This window comes from Saimiri boliviensis, chromosome 15 (genome assembly GCF_048565385.1).
Source record: "Saimiri boliviensis isolate mSaiBol1 chromosome 15, mSaiBol1.pri, whole genome shotgun sequence".
NCBI classification, from domain to species: domain Eukaryota; kingdom Metazoa; phylum Chordata; class Mammalia; order Primates; family Cebidae; genus Saimiri; species Saimiri boliviensis.
The window spans coordinates 61,692,196-61,713,883 of NC_133463.1; the positions used below are offsets into that span (position 1 = coordinate 61,692,196).

General features: G+C 33.7%; 1 protein-coding gene across 8 annotated transcripts in view; it reads right to left on the reverse strand.

Moving 5' to 3' along the window:
• Positions 1–21,688, reverse strand: part of CSMD3 (CUB and Sushi multiple domains 3) — a 1,243,168-nt gene that overhangs the window by 146,732 nt on the left and 1,074,748 nt on the right. For all 8 annotated transcript variants that reach the window (XM_039464529.2, XM_074387065.1, XM_074387064.1 and 5 more), the window contains one exon: positions 18,916–19,020. In XM_039464529.2, the coding sequence (XP_039320463.1) occupies positions 18,916–19,020 (105 nt within the window). The remainder of the gene's footprint in view (positions 1–18,915; positions 19,021–21,688) is intronic.

Sequence of the window (21,688 nt, forward strand, 5' to 3'; positions counted from 1 at the left end):
ATCAGATTTTAGCCTATAGAATAATAATGAGTTAAATGAAAAAAGAAGTTAGGTAGAATCATGACATGTAGGTGTTATTCATCCATTCAATAAGCTGTTGGTGAGCACCTATTGTGTGCTCTGTATCTTGTTACATTCCAGAAATGCAGAGATCAGTTAGCAACATAAGCAACCTAAATAGACTCTTGCTCTAAAGAGATCCTTGATGGAACAGGAGAGGAGGTTGATTTAACTGATGATTCGAGTGTGGTGAAACAATTGCAATAAATGAAGATAATCCTTTGCTTAATTAAACAGTTGTTCCACAGAAGTAATCCATATGGGTACTGAAAAACTATGTATTTTACCGATTCACTATAATGAGGGGGTAGTTGTGTGTGATTTCAGAAAGTAACATATTAAACAAATAGAGTCCTTAGAGAATTTTCTTTCTTTTTTGGAAAGGAGGGAACTGTTTTTCTCAGAAACGCATTGTAGTGTTCTGTGGAAGGCAGCAAGAAATGAATCGAAACAGAAGGCAGAATACAGACTGTGACAGACTTGAAGTCTTAATCAACATAGGTATTCATACTTAATGTGTTTAATGCAGGGAGACTTCAGAGTTAAGAGCACAACCTTTTGTGTGCATTCTAGCTCCTTTAGTTGCCTGTTGGTTGGTTGGTTGGTTTTAAAGTCTGAGATGTTTTCTGTGCCTCAGTTTCCTCAACTATAAAATGGGATGAGAAAACACTGACTTCATAGTTATATTACAATACTTAAAGAAATGTATGCATAATACTTAGAGTAGTGCCAGAAATGTGGGAAGTGCTTAACAAATGTTAACTATTGTCGAAGAGTTTAGGCACTGAAGTGAGGATGTCCATTTGTATTTTAGATAAATAACTCTTAAAGTATGCTTTTCCTGTTGTCTTTAAGGGTATATTTCTGTTTAAGATCAAGTGTGCTCTAGTACTACTAATATAAAAAAATGCAAATATTTACATAAAGCACTACAAATTCAAGGAAAATTAAACACCTGAGTCTTTGGACTGATTCAATATGAGAAGCTTCTATATGCAGCCAAAAGATCATTGCCTTCACTGAAAGAAAATCTTGGGTACCAGGACCAGTGGCACTTTCTCATGATATAACTAGAAAAAATTATGAAGATAAACACAGTGTTTACAAAATTCAGAAACATAAATTAGGCTAAAACTATCTCTAAGTTATCACCACAAAGGGATGAAAAATCAATGAGATAATCAGGAAATAAAATATGATAAAAATAAAAGAAAAACTGTGATAAATTTGTAAAGTGCTTATAGGGTTAAGAAATGCAGTGTGTTTATAAAGATCAATTACACTAATCTGCATGTGATGTATTCTGAGTTAACGGCAATTGAAATTAGAAATGACAAATACTAATAATTTAATTTGGGCAGGAGGTATTTTTACAATTAATATTTGTTACAGTTATGAGATGCTGACATTCATAAACTAGCTTAAACAAGAAAATTAGTGTAAGTAAAAGTATAATTAATCTTAAAATTCCTGTTTTCCCCAAATAATCAGGTTATATAATTAGCTCAAGGGACAAGACCATTTTTAGTGATTATAAAAGTAAACTCATTAAGACTTAATGCATTATCTCTTAAGCATATTGCTTGAGGATAGAAAGCAGTAAAATATAATAACAGTTTGCTGAATGGAATCTTTTTCTATTTATAAGACAGAGTCAAATTGATACATTCTGGCCATTTATTATTTTGAGACTAATTTTATGCTTTTTACAACTATTGTAAGGGATAGAAAGATGCTTTCAACAACTATTGAAAGGGATAGAAAGATGCTTTCAGACATTCCAAGTTCCCATGATTTTATTGAAAATTATAATAATGAGTGCTCTTAGTTGTGAGGGAAAGAAATCTATTCCTTATGGTAACATGTACCTTTGCCTTCCTCAGTGCCTATGTCCTGAGATCTTTGAGAACTGCTAAAGATCTTCAAAGAACCCTGAAAACACCATTACTGAATGCAGTTTTCTCTTTTAAAAATATGTATATTTTATAAGTTCAAAAATGAACTTTGTTCATTGATTTACAGATGCTGCAATGTCCCTCTAGGATTTGGCATTAGTGAGATTTTAATATGCGTCTCTACAAATTTAAAGAATTGAGATGGAAAGGACATATTCATATTACAATCAAGCAAAGAGTCTAATCCAAGACTATTAATGTGGGAGCTTTACTAAAATCCAAGTGGAAGGACAACTGGAAAGTAAAAGTTCTCTTAGTGGCAGCCACCAACAATCAATATATTTAATGACATTCCATGAACTAGAATCATTTTCCCTAGCAAGAAAAATGATCATGCAAGATATACAATTACAAACAGGAACATATATATTTGAAAAAACAGACACACCAGAAAGAAAAATTGTGTTTAAGAATTGATTCCCATATTCAGTGCTAATGTGGATCAGGAAACAGAAAACTTGGATACTTCATGTGAGAAAAATTTTGGATAAATTCTATGAGTTCAGTACAGCTACATTTGTTCACATGACTGTGTAACCAACATGCATTCTTAATACAAGTAATGATGTAGGTTTATTTGGACTCATGATAACCTATATCAGAAAATACCAAAAAAGTAATCAGTCTGCACTAAATAATGTTTAAACTTTTCTCTATTGAATAGACACACAGAAGTTGTGTCAACAAACATCTGTTATATTTGCCTTAATTTTCCTATGTCTCCCAAAGTTGCCAAGCAAATATGTTTTCTTCCATTCTGCCTGCATCCTTCCTCTTCAATATTCAATCAGCTTTGTTATTAACAGAAAGCAAAACTGGCTTTTTCTCAACCTTTCTATTAATATTTGAAATTAATTTATATGTTAGTTTTTCAGATGTTAGAACAAAATCAGTAGAAGACATCAAAGTTTAAGAAAAAATAATTGGAATAAAGATATAAATTGAGAAATTTATACAAGGAGACTTCAAAAAGTTGATGAAAATGCATATTATGAAAATAATTATGTATAGATTTCCTTTTTTTTTTAACCAAAAAATCTTCTACTATCTTCTTATAACATGTTTAAAGAGAATCTACTTTAAGGCACCAAGAAGCATAAGATACTAGTTTGAAAAAAGCCCCTATGAGAGCAACATGAATTCTGCAAAAATTACATGAAGAATAAACATCAAATTTATGGTGAAGTTTGGGTGGAAGAATGGTGAAATTCACTGATGCTTTTCAAAAAGTGTATGGGAACAATGTCCCAAACAATCAGTAGTTTACATATGAATAACTCATTTTAAGAAGGAATCAGATAAGAAGATGAAGTCTGTAAAAGCAGACCATCCATATCAATTTGTGAGGAAAAAAATTCATCTTGTTTGTTCTCTAATTGAGGAGGATCAATGTTTAACAGAAGAAACAATAGCCAATTGCCTAGACATCTCAATTGGTTCAGATTACACAATTCCACTCAAGGGATGCCAAAAGTTTTGTGCCAGATCAGTTGCAGACAGGCAAAGTGCTTTCAATGGAAATTTTAAACAAGCGGCATCAAGAATCTCAAGAATTTCTTTAAAGAACTGCAACAGAAGATGAAACATGGTTTTATGAATACAATGCTGAAGACAAAGCACAACCAAAGCAATGGCTACCAAAAGGTGGAAGTGATTCAGTCAAAGCAAAAACAGATTGGTCAAGAGCAAAGGTCATGGCAACAGTTTTTTGGGAAGTTTAAAGCTGGTTGACTTTCTGGAGAAACAAAGGAAAATACTGCTTATTACAAGAGGGTTTGGAGACAGTTAACCAAAGCTTTTGCAGAAAAACACCCATGAAAGCTTCACCAGAGAGTCCTTTCTACCGCAACAATGCTCCTGCTCATTCCTGTCATCAAATAAGGGTAATTTTGGAAATCTAAATGGAAAAGCATTAGGTATTCACTCTTGTTTTTTTGTTTGTTTGTTTGTTTGTTTTAGACAGAGTTTTGCTCTTGTCACCCAGGCTAAAGTGCAATGGCATGATCTTGGCTCACTGCAATCTGCCTCCTGGGTTCAAGGGATTCTCCTGCTTCAGCCTCCTGAGTAGCTGGGATTACAAGCACATACTACTACACCTGGTTAATTTTTGTATTTTTAATAGAGATGGAGTTTCCCCATGTTGGTCAGGTTGGTTTCAATCTCCTGACCTCAGGTGATTCACCAGCCTTGGCCTCCCAAAGTGTTGGGATTACAGGCATGAGCCACCACACCCAGCCAGGCATTCTCCTTAACGGTCCTGATTTGGCTCCTTCTGACTTCCTTTTATTTTGTAATCTTAAAAAGTTCTTTACAGGGCACCCATTTTTCTTATGTTAATAATGTAAATAAATAGCATTTACATGGTTAAAGTCTCAGAACCCTCCTTAGAGTTGGACAAAATGGCTGATATCATTGCTTTAAAAAGTGTCTTGAATTCGATAGAGCTCTGCTGAGAAATATAGTTTATATTTTATAATTTATATGTTAATTCCATTTTTCTATAAACCTTTTATAGTCCCTTCATATTTATTACCTCACTTTGTATGCCTGTAGCTTAAAACAACTGTCCCAATTCAATTTATTTGTGGAACACGTACAACCTCCAAAAGAGTATAGTTTGAGCAGCATGACTATAAATATTTAAAATATATTTAAAATTTGATGTTTATTCTTCATGTAACTTTTGATAATAAATGTGCTATCACCTTACAATTTTTCTTAATTTACAGCAGCACCATATTCACCTTTCATACAAGTTTCACTCTTTGAAGAATATATTTACATTGTCATTATCACTAGAAATCAGAAAATACTTTTGGTTCCTAGATTCTACTGAAACATATAAGATCCAATTGCTACCATTAAATAAAAGCATTTATGCCAACCTTGATATAATTAAAGCAATACCTAAGTGCTGAAAACAAAAAAAGTCTATGGAATTTAAAGGCCAGCTCTCAAATTAACTAAAGCAAAACTGTTATCGTGTAGAAGTGATGTTATCTAAAGTGAAAAACAAAATAGAAGAACAGAAATCTGAGAATCATCCTCTATTCCTTTTCCTCTCTCATCCCCAACATGTAACTGGCCGTAAAGGTTTTCAATGATATCTTGTAAACATCTCTTGAATCTGCTGCCATTTCATCTACACAACCACAATTACTGCCTTCAGAGTTTTCCTGTGAACCAACGCAACAGTCTCCTTTTAAATTCCTTTCCTTCGGCTTATTCTCACTATATTATGTACTCTTCACTTTCCAAAATAAAAAGGCCTCTCTAAAATTCAAAACTTACGTTACTCTCAAAATCCAAATCCTTCAATGAGGCTACTCTTTCACAAGAAAAAAAGCCTATGCCACATTTAATCTATACCATTTGACTGTTCCAGCTGTGTGGGTTTATCTCATCAGTTATAAAGGATAGCATTTCTTAAGGATTTGCTGTGTACCTGGCACTGCAATAGGCACTTAATTTATTTAATTATAAAGCAATCTTTCAAATTAGAACTATATATTATGGGTGAGATAACTGGGTTTTTAGGGAACCTCAAGAAATTTCTGAGTGTCATATGGCCATCAAATGATAGTACCAAGATAGAAACCTGAGTCTGACTCCAGAGTAATTGCTGTTATATCTAGCTACATTCTGGAGGTCCCTTCAAATGCCAAGCCATTTTAAATCTATCCTTTAATTCTTATTTGCCAGAATGACTTCTGTTGACTTTTGATGAGGTTTTCTCTGATCCTACCACAACCTCTAATACATATGATCTCTCTGTCTTCTTTGTTCATCACCTAAATTATACAACATATTTTCACACTTCGGTCATTGAGAGTCACCTTGAGATCTTGGTAAAAATGCAAATACTTGAGGGAATCTCTGATAAACTGACTTGACATTCTGGGTTGGTGGTCTTGTTATCTGGAGTTTCTACAAGACTTCAAGATGATTATAAACACAATTATCTGAGAAATATTGACTTACATAAACATATTAATAGTGCTTACCCCATTTTGCAATTATTACACTTGTTTGCATGTCTTTACTCTTAATTATTCTAAACTATTTTAGGACTGGATGTTACACAAATTTGCAGCACGTACACCTATAAAATGTACCTAGCATTTAGCAGGTAATCAACAAATACTTGATGAATAAATGAATGGGTTTGTTCTCATATTTGGAAAGCAACATAAAGATCAAAAATTATGGGAGGAGGCCCTAAGTAGGGATATAATACAGTAATTAAAACTGATTGCTTTGGAATAAAATCATCTGAAGTGTACTCTACTACTTACTAACTTAAAAGTACCTAAGCTCTGAGATTATTCTCTAAACTTTAGGTGTCCATTTGTAAAGTAGGGCTAAAAAATATATCTGCCTCATGGTTATTTAAAAAATTAAATAAAAATACATCTATAAAACATTTAGCAATGTGCTTGACATATACTGAGTACATGAAAATGTTAGCTTTTTAAACATATAATAATAATAGCATCATGTTTTGTAACCTTCATTATTGTAATTATAATAATGACAATGGAAGTATTATTAGCTAGTATCAAAGAACCTAAGCAGTCATTCAAATAATTACAGTTCATACTATTCTGATACAAATGGTCATTTATAATGGGAATTTACCACACTTTGAAAGCAGTCATAGACATGCCAATGTGAGCTCAAATATTAGTACTTATCATATTATTAAATAATTTTATTTGCTTTTATATGAAAACATTTAACTCTGCTACATAGAAAACTTCCTTTAAAAATATAAACTTTTAGATTTGTTTAATGCTTGAAAAGAAGAAAAAAGTTATGAAAATGAGTTTTCTTCTAAAATATATGATTTTTGAAATTTAATTCTTTAATAAGCAATTAACAAAAGAACATGTTAGAAACTAGCACATTTGGTGCAACTAGCTTGTTAGAATTCATTGATGGTTTGCATCAATGATAGACTGGATAAAAAACTGTGACACATATACACCATGGAATACTATATAGCCATAAAAAAAAAGAATGAGTTCATATCCTTTGCAGGGACATGGATGAAGCTGGAAACCATCATCCTCAACAAACTAACACAGGAACAGAAAAACAAACACCACATGTTCTCACTCATAAATAGGAGTTGAACAATGAGAACACATGGACACAGGGAGGGGGACATCACACACCAGGGCCTGTTGGGGTTTGGGAGACAAGGGGAGGGAGAATATTAGCACAAATACCTAATGCATGTGGGGCTTAAAACCTAGATGATAGGTTGATAGGTGCAGCAAACCACTATGGCACATGTATACCTATGTAACAAGCCTGCACATTCTGCACATGTATCCCAAAACTTAAAGAAAACCTAAAAATAAATTAAAAATAAATAAATAGGCTGGGCACGGTGGCTCAAGCCTGTAATCCCAGCACTTTGGGAGGCCGAGGCGGGTGGATCACGAGGTCAAGAGATCGAGACCATCCTGGTCAACATGGTGAAACCCCGTCTCTACTAAAAATACAAAAAAACATTAGCTGGGCATGGTGATGTGTGCCTGTAATCCCAGCTACTCAGGAGGCTGAGGCAGGAGAATTGCTTGAACCCAGGAGGCGGAGGTTGTGGTGAGCCGAGATCGTGCCATTGCACTCCAGCCTGGGTAACAAGAGCGAAAACTCCGTCTCAAAAAAAAAAAAAATAAAAATAAAAATAAATAAATAAATAAATAAATAAATAAATAAATCACAGTTTGCTATTGCTAAAAAAAAAAAAAAAAGTCAGGTATTTATGACTGAGTGATAATAGCCGAGGCATTATCCATAGTCAAACAAAGTGATCATCTGCCTCAGATAAATATAGTCATTGTTTTGTTTTGTTTTTTCAGTTTTCCAGCAAATATTCATTGAGGACACAAAAAGAGCAACACATTATGTTGTGCCTTATTGGAAACAAATAATGTGCAACACACTGCCCCAAAGTAGTTAAATATTCATGCAGAAAGACAATTCAAGAATGCTAATTACAATTATTATCTAAGCATTAGTAATTGCAAAACATGGTAATACCTTGTAAATCAGAGTATGTCATTCCTCTGCTCAAATCTCCCTAATGATTTCCATTTCAATTAGAGCAAAAATAAAGCCCTTCCAATGGCTTATAGGACCCCACTTACCTCTTCATCTCTCACTTAATTTCCTACTTCCTCACTTTTTTTTTTCATACTTCTGTTTTGCGGTATTTGTTCTAGCTGTTCCCTTGCACTTATCAACAAGGCTTATTCCTGCACCACCTTCCACTACACTTGCTTAAATGTCACCTTCTCCATAACGTCTGCCCTGACCAACATAACATCCCTTTATTTATCCCTAGTAGTCCTGATCCCTCAATTCTCCATCTATTTTTTTTCAATGACACATCATTCTCTAAAATATTATATAGATTACTCCTTTTCACTTTATATTTTCACCTTTTATCTGTCTGCACCCGATGGACTGTAAAACCCAAGGGGCAAAAGTATATTGCCTCTTTTGTTCAGTAATGTGAACAATGCCTGACACACATAGAGTTCAGTAAATATTTGTTGAATGAAGATACAGGCATTGAGACAGGTGAAAAGGAAATGATATCAGAATTCAGAGAAGGAAGAGACCATTTTCGTGCTGTGTTGATCAGGTAAGTTAAAATTTAGGATAGAAAAGGAGCAAGGAGGCAGAAGATGTTCAGAAAAGATGCAACTGCCCAGATGCCTCCTGGCCTCCTGTGGGGTATCTCACTGCTGTCCTCCAGCACATGGAAGGAAGTGTGCAGAGGTGAGGGCTTAGACCACATCCAACTGGGGCACATGATGCTGGGCAGGGAAATGACTGCACATGTACTGCTCCTCTGAAGCAAGCCTCCTTGCTGGTCTCCTTCTCTTTTTCTTCTTAAAATATTGTATGAATGCAGGGGTCACTGATTTCCTTTGAAACAGTTCCCACACAGGACATGGTATCTCAAACAGCTCCTCAGCCCTTGGCAATACTTGTGTGCAGGTGTTTCATGATAAGCAGCACATAAGGTGCTGAGATCCAATGAGCACTGAGGAGTGGCGCAAGAAGCTTGTGGCACCAAGCATTGTAGCATCCTCTACACTACAGGAATTACATTCCTTCCTAAATGTCTCCCCCAGCCCCTTGCTAACCTGATTTCCAGCCCTCAGTCTTAAGTAAAATAGTAATTATCTTTCTCTCCTATTATATCTGTGATGTGTAAGATAAAAACAAACTGCAAAGGCCAGGCACTGTGGCTCATGCCTGTAATCCCAGCACTTTGGGAGGCTGAGGAGGTGGACCAGGATTTCGAGACCAGCCTGACAAACATGATGAAAAACCTTGTCTCTACTGAAAATACAAATATCAGCCAGGGATGATGGTGTGTGCCTCTTCATCGCAGATACTCAGGAGGCTAAGGCAGGAGAATTGCTTGAAACTGGGAGGCAGAGGTTGCAGTGAAACAAGATCATGCCATTGTACTCCAGCCTGGGTGACAGAGCAATACTTTTTCTCAAAAACAAACAAACAAACAAACAAACAAACAAATGACAGTCCCAAAGAGAGAAGTTAATGTGTAGTGAACAAGGTGGAAGAAAGGTACAGTGAGGACTACCACATACAAAAATATACAAAATATACAAAAACAAGATAGATTTTTACCAACATACAAAAACAAAATAGATTTTTACCAACACAGGCTAAAACAACAACAACAAAAAACAAACACTGATGGAGTTGAATAAGAAGTTCACAAAGAAAAATAATACACACACACACACACACACACACACACACACACAGTTTAGAGTAAAACATAAGAGTTAAGAGTCTTATAGCTAGAAAAAGAAAGAAGTAAAGCATGTCAAGTGGAAGAAATAAATCATAAAAGAAATAGAGAGGAAAGGCATGATATATCTAAAAACAAATACTTCATTTGATTAAGTGAGGGAATATTACAAAATTCATGTGTGAAAACTGAAACAATAAGAAATCTTTGTTGGAAGAAGAGGCTAAACAATGTGGCCTTTATTTAGTAGAAAGGAAGGTAATGATATGAAATGACCAAATATCTGGAAATGTTAATAAAACCAAGGTGTAGAAAGGGTTGAGCGGAAGGAACAATGCACTTGTCTGATTGTCTCTGGACCATTAGGAGAATTAGTAGTGTTATTATTTAAAACAACTACACAAAAAATACACCAATGAATCCATTTGTTTGTATTCATTACCAACAGTAAATTCTTTTTTACATTTTTTAGTTTGATTCAGATAATTAATCACTTTTTAGTTTGATTCAAAAGATAGTGATAATAGTAATATTAGAGGTAAGCCATTCTAAATCTAAAATGCCATTATCTCAGATTCAAAAGGGAAAAGATAACTATCGTAATAAAAATCAGCCTTTCTGGCTGGGTGTAGGGGCTCACACCTGCAATCCTAGCACTTTGGGAGGCTGAGGGAGGCTGATCACCTGAGTACAGGAGTTCAAGACCAGCATGGGCAACACAGTGAAACCCCACCTCTACTAAAATACAAATAATTAGCTGGGTATGGTGGTGTAACATGCAGTTCCAGCTTCTCAGGAAGCTGAGGCAGGAGAATTGCTTGAACCTGGGAGGTGGAGGTGCAGTGAGCCAAGATGGCACCACTGCACACCAGTGTGACTGACAGAACAAGACTCTGTCTCCAAAAATAAATAAATAAATAAATAAATAAATAAATAAATAAAAATACGATAAATAAATAAAAATAAATCAACATGTCTGCCAGCATTGACTTTTTGAGTACATAAAAATCAGGCATTTAAGTAAATAAAAAGCAAGTGTAGCAACTATGCCACTAGAAAATAAATCAATCAAACAATCTATCTATCTATATGTATATATAGAGAGATATGTTTTTGTTTTTTTTTTTTTTGTTTTTTTTTTTTTGTTTTTTTTTGTTTTTTTTTTCCTGAAAACCTCATGACTAGAAAAATCGGATGGAGAAAACATTCACTTGCTGGGAAGAATCTCAGCCAAATTTCCATTTACTAAGAAAGAACACCTGTCATGTTTCCTGAAACCTTCACTATTTAAAATACTCCTTTAGGAATATAGTAAGAATTTACTTTCTTGGATGAAGAAAAAAAAAAAAAAAAAAAAGCACTATCCTATCCTTTTTTATAGAGAATTAAAGTGTTCTGCATCTGTTGCTAGTATTCATAGTGTGATTATAGACTGTGATTTCTCTATTGTGATTCTTCCCTTATGTTACCCAGTGGGCAGAACTTTTATCTCAGAGACTGTCACAAATGAAATACCCAAAGATGTACAGTGAAATAGTTGTCTCCTTGATGTTAAAGTTAATATGCCTACCTTGTTTACACACACACATCACTCACACACAATATCATTTTTTCCCCAGTACCCAGTTGTTTAAGTATTTTGCTTTTCTCAAGCATCTAAAATTAGGTATTTTTTTAAAAAAATCATTTAGTCTTTACATGCATTACAAAGCACAGTTTTCTCGTACAGAGGCTGTATATCAATCAGTATTTTGAGATGCCTCTAAATACAAAGGAAGTTCTTCAAAATTTCTATATTTAGTTATTAAAATCTGCCTTCACAAATGAACAGATTCTTCAATTTTCACAAAATAGATGTTTCTCCACTAAGAAAATCTTATCTTTTTTGAAACTTGACAGAAATTAAGATTCCCTTTCCATAAGCAAAACATATTATTTGTGAAAAAAAAAAAATCTGTGGTGCTTGAGTAGAGGGCACTGTATTCTTTGAGGTTTCTGGAAGTAATATTCTCCAGTGTGCAACTGAGTGAACAGTCAGCCTGTCTGATTGCCCTGCTGGATATTGTTCTAAACCGCAGCTGCTCTATGTAGCACTTGATCCACCGAACACATTTTAACTGTTATTCAATCTGTTCTTAACAACGCAGCCAAAAATGCTGCCATGGCTTGTTTTATACATTTGTCCTTAAAGACCACAGCAGAATTTGTTAGTCTTTAATTTTGTAAAGCAATACTTAGTCTTGCAATTTTCATGTTCAATCTCCCACCATTCTCCTGAATTTAAACTTAATACTTAGCAAATATTATGTTAATGTCCTTATTAATTAGACAATAGATTTGCAAACATAAAACATATTCTAAAATTTTAAAAGTTAATTAAAATAACATTAGTCACCCTTTGGCACTGATTTCCCACTGTCAGTGTGTCTCTTTTCTCACCTCTCTTCATCAGTCCCTCTCCCCGGCTTGTCTTCTCTTTTCCCATATTCTGTAACTCTCTTTTTCACATCTGTTTCTCTGTATCCTTTTAGTTTTCTAGTTATAATTCTAATTTTAATTTAGAGTCACTGACTTTGTTTAAAAACAGCACATGCAATTGTAGTATTTTTTTGGTGATCAATGCAGTCAAGCGTACTGCTTAGTAAAGTATTTATTAAATTTCTTCAAAAAGAAAGATCTTTGTCTACATGGAAAACTAAATTCTGCTAAATTATGATTTGATAAAATTATTTTTCTATACCTTTAAATGCTTTTTGTAGTGCTGGTATTTTTAATTATATTTACTTTAATATGGGAAGTTTTAAAATATGTTGCAATTAAAAGTAAGCATACAGTAACTGTTTTGATGTCTTGGTTAAGGCCTATAAACACCATGATTTAAAAAGCATGGCTGATTATAATATCATCTTCTAATAGGTTGCCACCTTGTGGGTTTTGAAAAATATAGTTAACACATTTTATAAGTTGCATAAATATCCTGCTCTATATTTTATTTATTTTTCCCTTACGTGAAGAATCTAGCTATCTAATCACTCTTAAGAAGTATCTAGGGATTTCTCTAATGACCAGTGATGATGAGCATTTTTTCATGTTTGTTGGCCTCCTGTATGTCTTCTTTTGTAAAGTGTCTGTTCATATATGCACACGAATGTTCATTGCAGCACTGTTTACAATAGCAAAGACCTGGAACCAGCCCAAATACCCATCAATGATAGACTGGATAGGAAAAATGTGGTACATAAACACCATGGAATATTATGCAGCCATCAAAAACGATGAGTTTGTGTCCTTTGTAGGGACATAGATGAACCTGGAAACCATCATTCTCAGCAAACTGACACAAGAGCAGAAAATCAAACACCGTATGTTCTCACTCATAGGCAGGTGTTGAACAATGAGAACACATGGACACAGGGAGGGGAGCACTACACACTGGGGTCCATTGGGGGGAAATGGGAGAGGGATGGGGGGGTGGGGAGGTGGGAGGAGATGGCATGGGGAGAAATGACAGATACAGGTGAGGGGAAGGAAGGCAGCAAACCACACTGCCATATGTGTACCTATGCAACAATCTTGCATGTCCCTCACATGTACCCCAAAACCTAAAATGCAATTAAAAAAAAAGAAGAAGAAGAAGTATCTAGGGATCATTTTGAACATGAAGTATCACTTTGCAAACATCTAGATTATGTGAATTCAAACTAACAGATTAAATGCCATTCACTTTGAATAGCCTCTAGACCATTAGGAGAGTTGGTAATGTTATTATTTAAAGCAACTGCACATAAAATACACCAATGAATCTATTTATTCTTATGCTCATTCATTACCAATAGTAAATTCTTTCTCACATTTTTTTAGTTTAATTCAGATAATTAATTTAGAGGATGATGGCTTTCCTTGATTGCTCATTTTATAGAAATAACAAGTTGTAACTTAATTGGGTAACCAGTCACAAATGCACTAAAGGGAAAAACATATTCCACGTAATAAAGTTTTCACTCAATTGGGAAAGAGATTTGTTTAATTCATCTCCCAATTCCCCTGCAGTTCTAAGCAGAGTGCCCTTCATTTAGACACTCAACATTACTTTCTAAATTAAAGATCATAATTTAAATACTTAAATTATATCTAGCATGTCTTTTCTGTCAAAGATGTTGGCTTCTTAGACCTAAAATTGTGAGATTTAATGTGACTAGTTATTGATTTTCCTTAAAAAGGACAGTTAAACTTGCAATTCTCTGTTCTTAAAGGCAAGATACTATGTATTATTTGCACCTATTATGTGTTAATTAGGATACAGCTCAATTTCTCTCATTTACTAAAAATAAGAATTTCTAACCAAAGAACAGTTTGAAAAATATTATATAAAACTATATCATTTTGTGAATTTTAATGATCAATATATTATCTTATGCAATAAAGGATTTTGTGTTCATCAACATATTTTAGAAATGCAAAAGCTCTACTACAGAGACTTTTTAAAGTTTTTTAAATTTACTTAAAGTTATGATAATTTATTGGTCTGTATTATGAATAACTATCAAAACATATGCTGCTTTTGACATGTGACACCTATAACAAAGTCAAACTTCTCATTATGACATCCTATACCTTTCAAGAATAGTCATGCCTATATAAACGGCCTTAGTTACTGCCACTTCCTCAAATTTGATATACCACCCCTATTGAAATAGTTTGAATTTTTCCTAATGTGGCATATTTCATACCTCTGTTTTACCATAAACTTTCCTCTGCTAAATCTATTTATCCCTTCTTGCTTAACTATAAAACTCCTACATATTTTTTAAGACTCAGCCTAAGTGTTACCTCTTGTTTGAAGTATTCCCTGAATTTCCTTAACGGAGCTGATTATTTATTGCTTTTGGGCGATCTACTACAAACACATCTATTACTGTATTCAAAGCACGGTAATATTGCTTTATCTTTCTGAATCTTCTACTAGACTCTTCAAAGAAAGATACTGTGACATATCTATCTTCACATTTTCTATGTCGAGCATAATGCCTGACATATGGTAGGTGTTCAAAGTATTTATTGGTTGAATAAAGAATGAATGAATGAATTTAAGGATTTATTATGTATTTGCATTATAGTAATACATTTATTGTATCTGAAGTTAGCAGTAACTGAAAAGTAAACTTCATTATAAAACCAAAACATGTAAAAAAAATCAATAAACTATTATTTACTTAGCAAATGCTTATCAATTGCAGCTGTTGTTCGCTCCCACTGAGAGTTTCTCTTCTATCAAAACTTCCAGTTTAGGTAATGGTACTTCAGTGAGATAATAATTGGCCTAAATGAGTTGATGTTGAGGAGCTAATACTCAGTGAAGTAACTTCAGGAAGCAGAAGCCAGCAGAATAACAAAACATATACAACACTTAGGTTCTAAATCCCATTATGGGCACCAGCATCACTGTAGGTATGCTAACGTTAATGATATATATCAATATTAAATGTTTGTTATCTTTTACCTCTGGGTTTTATGTCCGTTTGTTTATTTGTTCATTCAACAAGTATATTTTGAATGATTGATAAGTTGCAGGAACTGGCCTCGGTGTTAAAGACACAAAAATACTCTAAGTGGACATGACAAAGTGCTATGACAGATTTTGTCTTCTGGAGCTTATATTTTAAGAAGAAAGTAAGAAAAACCACAGTTACCCAAACACTCACCTAATTACATTTGTGATAATATTATGTATGGAATGACATACTGTCTCATATATATGTTTAACAGGGGAACTAATCTACTTTTATGATGAAAAGTTTTGCAGGAATTTGGGAGATGAATGTACATTTTCTGTATCAAAAGTAGCCACCTATTCTAATTTCAGTTTCAAAATTTCTACAGGATCTAGCTCCCTTTTCACAATTTAAAAATACTTATAATTATAAAGCAGGCATTACAATTGATGCATAGAAATTAAAAGAATAAGAGAATGCTATGAATAATTACATGCCAAAAAATTGGATAATCTAGAAAAATGGAAAAATTCCTAGAAATATAAACATTACCAAGACTAAACTGTAAGGAAACAGAAATCTACATGGACCAGTAACTAGTAAAAAGATTGAATCACTTAACAAAACCCTCCCAACAAAGAAAGGCACAGCACCAGATGGCTTCACTGGTGAATTCTACCTTACATTTAAAGAATTAACTTCAATCCTTCTCAAACTCTTCCAAAAAAGTTGAAGAGGGGAAAATACGTCTAAATTTATTTATTGCTGTCAACCCTGTCCTAATACCAAAGCCAGAGTCACCACAAGAAAAGAAAACTGTGATCCAATGTCCCTTCTGAACATGGATGCAAAAATCCTCAACAACAGGCTAGTAAGCTAAATCTAGCAGCAGGTTAAAAAAACATATACCACGACCAAGTGGAATTTATTCCTTAGATGCAACAATGGTCAAATGTATACAAATCAATAAATGTGATATACCACATTAACAGAGTGAAGAATAAAAGTCACATGATTGTATCAATGGATGCAAAAAATGTATTTGACACCATTTCATTATTAAAAACTCTCAGAAAAACTAAGTGTATAAGAAATTTACCTCAACATAATTAAGGACATATATGAAAAGCCCATAACTAACATCACACTGAATGGTAAAAAACAAAAAGCTTTTTCTTTGTGATCAGGAACAAGATAAAGAAAAAGCTTTTTCTTTATGATCAGGAACAAGGTAAGGATATCCATTCTCTCCACTTCTAATTAAAATACTATTGTAAGTCTTAGCCAGAGGAGTTAATCAAGAAATAGAAACAAAAGGCATCCAAGTCAAAAAGGAAGAAGTAAAATTGTCCCTGCCTACAGATGAGAAAATCCTAAATGTGGAGCAACATAAAGATTCATGGACCACAGTGAGGTGTCATCTTCCCCCAATTAAAGTGGTATTGTCAAACAAACAAACAAAAAATGTGGAGAAAAGGGCACTCTTATACATTGTTAGTGGGAATGTAAATTAGTCGAGGCATTTTAAACAATAGTAGGGAGGTTTCATAAAAAAAGAAAAACTAGAACTACATAAGATCCAGCAATCCCACTGCTGGGTATATATCCAAAAGAAAGAAAATCAGTATATCAAAGGGATACCGGCACTCCCATGTTTATTGCATCACTATTCACAAGATATGGATATTGTGAATCAACTGTGTCCCTAAATAGATGAGTGGATAGGGATAAATGTGGTATATATTATAATGGAGCACTATTCAGCCATAAAACTGAAATCCTGTCATTTGCAGCAACATGAGTAGAACTAGAAGATGTTAAGCGAAATGAGCCAGGCATAGAAAAATGGATATTGCATATTGTCATGCATATGGGGAAGCTAAAAAAGTTGATCTCATGGAAGTAAAGAGTAGAATGATGGTTACCCCAGGCTGAGATGGGTGACTTGGAAGGCAAGGATGAAGAGAGGTTGGTTAATGGGTGAAAAAATACAGTTTGATAGAATAAATTCTGATGTTTGATAAACAGGGGGATTATAGTTAATGCTAAGTTACTGTATATTTTAATAAGAAGAAAAATTTGGAATGTTCCCAACATAAACAATAAATGATTGATGTTATAAATGATAATCCAATTATCCCAATTTGGTTACTAAACATTGTATAAATGTATAAAAATATCACATATATCCCAGAAATACAAATAATCATATGTATCAGTAATGCTGAGGAGACTCCATTAAAAAAAAAAAAACTGTTGGAACTAATAAATGAATCAGTAAAGTTACAAAATACAAAATTTATATATGAAGAATCAATTGTGTTTCTATATACTAAAAATAAACCATCCTAAAAGGAAATTAAAGAAATAATCTTATTTGCAATAGCACGAAAAAAAATCATAGAATTTTATTTGTACACCAAAAACTACACAATGGTAGGCCAGGCAAGGTGGCTCACGCCTATAATACCGAAATTTTAGGAGGCTGAAGCAGGTGGATCACCTGAGGTCAGGAGTTCAAGATCAGCCTGATCAACATGCTGAAACCCTGTCTCTTCTAAAAATATATAATTAGCAGGGTGTGGTGTTGAGCACCTGTAATTCCAGCTACTTGGGAGGCTGAGGCAGGGGAATCACTTGAACCCAGGAGGCAGAGGTTGCAGTGATCCAAGATCATGCCATTGCATTCCAGCCTGGGCTACAAGGGCGAAACTCCATCTCAAAAACAAACAAAATAAAACAAAACCTACAAAAATGTGATGAGAAAATTTACAGAAGATATAGATAATTAGAAATACATCTTATGTTTATGGATTGGAATACGTAATAATCTTAAGATGTCCATACTATACAAAGCAATCTACAGATTCAATTGAATGCTTATCAAAATCTGGGACATGTTTTTCCACAAATAAAGAAAAAATACTAACATGCATATGGAACCACAAAAGATCTTGAATAACCAAATGATTCTGGGGTAAGAATTATTGTTGGGTTCACACTTCCTGATTATATATTACAAAGATACAGTTACCAAAACAGTGTAATACTGGATAAAAAGAGAAATACAGACCAAAGGACCTCCCGATGAACCTTGAGGGTATTATACAGTAAACTAAACCAATCGCAGGAGGATAAATACTTTATTATTCCACTTCCATGGAAAATCTAAAATAGTAAAACCCAAAGAAACGGAGTAGAATGGTGGTTGCCAGGGGATAGGAAGAGGGGGAATTAAAGAGCTGTGGTTCAGTGGGTATAAAGTTTCAGTCATGCAACATGAATAAGTTCCAGGGAGCTGTTGCATAATATTGGACTTACAGTTAATAAAATATTTCACACTTAAACATTTGTTGTGATGGTAGATTTCACATTAATTATTCTTACTCAATAACAAAAGAAATACTTGTAAATTTTTGTGAAATCATTAAAACTTTATCCCTATAATTTTGTAACTAAATTGAAGTAATGCTTCAAAATTTTAAGAAAATAAGACAATGTTTTATTTGAGAAAGTGGCTATAATATATACATATTCATAAAACTATTTTTTAATTAATATAAACTTGTTCTCAACCTTTCTAAACAGCACATGATATTTTTACCTGTGTATTCAAGATGAAATCCTGCAGCTGAAACACTGATGTCTGATTGAAAATTTAGATACAGATTGTTAGATGTACTATTCAAAAGATGAGGTATTGTTGTTCCTGAAATGATAATTGAGAAGGCAAGGCAATGGTCAGGTAATAAATACTATAACAAAATTAAGTAAGTTTACTAATCAGCCAATAGATGACCCCTAAAAATATGCATTAATCAAGCTATTTCTCAAAAAATTTTAATATAAGTATTTTTTTCACAATTCTCTTTCATTGTACTTTTCCTGTTTCTAAGAAGACAGACCACTTGAGATGACTTTAAGTTGCTTCCTAAAAATAAGTAGGAGCAAAAAGAGCTGGTGAAAGTTAAAGCTGTATATTTGACATGTTTACCTAAAATAAATGTTGAATTTCATGTGAATTTCAGTACTGCATGCATGAACTAATAATAAACAATAAATACAAATATATGTAAAGTTATATTTTGTTAAAAACATTAATGTTTCCAATGATTGCTTTCAAAGAGATTATTACCGTGTATTCTCTCTGTTTTCCAATATGTTTTTTGGAAGACTGTGTTATACCAGAGGCTTCTGATTGTCAAAGTATAACCAGTTTTAACTGCCTGATGTAACATATTTGTGAATTAATTTAAAAAGAAATAAAAACAATAAATAAAACAGAGTTTGCAAACTAAAAATGAATAAATAATAACCTTAATTTTGAACTTTGCATGTGATTTATTTTTTTGAGATGGCGTTTCAGTCTTGTGGATGGAGCTGGTGTGCAGTGGTGCAATCTTGGCTCACTGAAACCTCTGCCTCCAGGGTTGAAGTGATTCTCTAGCCTCAGCCTCCTGAGTAGCTGAGATTACAGGCATCCGCCACCATGTCCAGCTAATTTTTGCATTTTTAATAGAGACGAAGTTTTACTATGTTGGCCAGGTTGTTCCTGAACTCCCTGACTTCAGGTGATCCACCCATCCTGGCCTCCCAAAATTCTGGGATTACAGGCGTGAGCCACTGTGCCTAGCCTGCATGTGATTTTTATAGTATAGTAAAAAGTTTGTATGAGTCAGCTAATATAGTCATTGATTTCCTTTTAATAATTAATTAAAGTTAGACAGTAGAGAAAGATAGATAGATTATTATATACCAGGTCAAGTGCCTCTGACAGCAAAGCTGGCAGTCAGCTTTCCAAAAAATTCCAATTATGAACTACTGTTACTCTTGTCTTTCAGCAAATGTATTATAATTATGATTTTCTGGATTTCTAAAGGAGATCAAATTTATATTTTATTAAGTAAGTTATTAAGTTTGAAAATATAAAGTATCTACTTGAATTAGTTATTTCTTAACTTTGCTATTGAGCTAATAGTTTAAGATCTTTGACTCCAACTCTAGCAGTTTCAAATGGCAAGCATAAAAATAACTAAGCATTAATTCTACATTTTAAGACAAAGATCAATAAGCATATGAATTGAGATCATTACAAACGTTTCTTTATAAGACTAGTTTCTTTATATTTGCTTTGTACAACTTTGTGGACCTCACCCGTGATATCTTCTGTGAAATAACAGAAGGAACTTATTACAGAGCACACACTTGCTTTTTTTTTGGCCATAGTGTGCTAATAGCAACCACTGAAGACAGGGATAAACAAAAACTTGAAAGGTCATTTCATCTGCCTTAAGTCTGTTAGAGGATCTTAGTGATTAAGACCTTTAGTTCTGGAGTCACATCAGCAGGGTCCCAATTTTATTCTAACATTAGTTGTACAATCCCAAGGAACTTAATCTCTCTAAGCCTCAATTACATAGGTCTGCTAGAGAGATCAAAATAAGGAAATGCGTGGCAAATGTCACACAAAGCTAGCACTTGGTATTCAACAGCTGTTACTTATCACTTTTACTATCATTATATTATTATTTTAAAAGTATTACAGATGGGTGTGGTGGCTCATGTATTAATCATGGGATGACAATTACAGCTTATCAGGAGGCTGTAAGACATGAAGATTGCTTGAGGCCAGGAGTTGGAGACAAGCCTGGGCAACATAGGGAGACCCAACCTCTAAAAAATAATAAAAAATAAAAAAATAATAGGGATTGTAGCACATGCCTGTAGTCCCAGCTATTCAGGAAGCTGAAGCAGATGGATCACTTAAGCTTAAAAATTCAAGGCTGCAGTGAGCTATGATTGCACCACCACACTCCAGCCTGAGCAACTGAGCCAGACTCTGTCTCTAAAAATGAAAATAATAATGGTAATAATAATAATAAAATATTACCCCTAATCTATTATAAGTAAAAGTGTACTAAAAACTGTGTGAGAGTTTTCTAAGATTTCTATCTAAATCTGTACTGTTCATGCCTAAATCAAATAACTCCTGCTGCAGGTATTTCTTTCTTTTCCACTTTGGTGATGCTAAAAATTGGTTCCACTACTCTATTTAAAAATCTCTTAAAAGCTTAAATCCATTCAAATTTGTTTCAGCATATCTGAAATGAATAAGTTAATAGGTTAGCTATATTTATATTTCCAGATATTAAAAAAATAGTAAAAAATTAGCAAAGTAAAACTTTTTATTTCAATGTCTATATGCCAAAAGAAACTTTTAAATTATTGCATAAATTACCTTTAAAATGTCAATAAATCTAGCTGGGTGTTGTGGCTCAAAACTGTAATCTCAGCATTTTGGGAGGCTGAGGCAGGTAGATCACCTGAAGTCAAGAGTTCAAGACTAGCCTGGCCAACACGGCGAAACCATGTTTCTA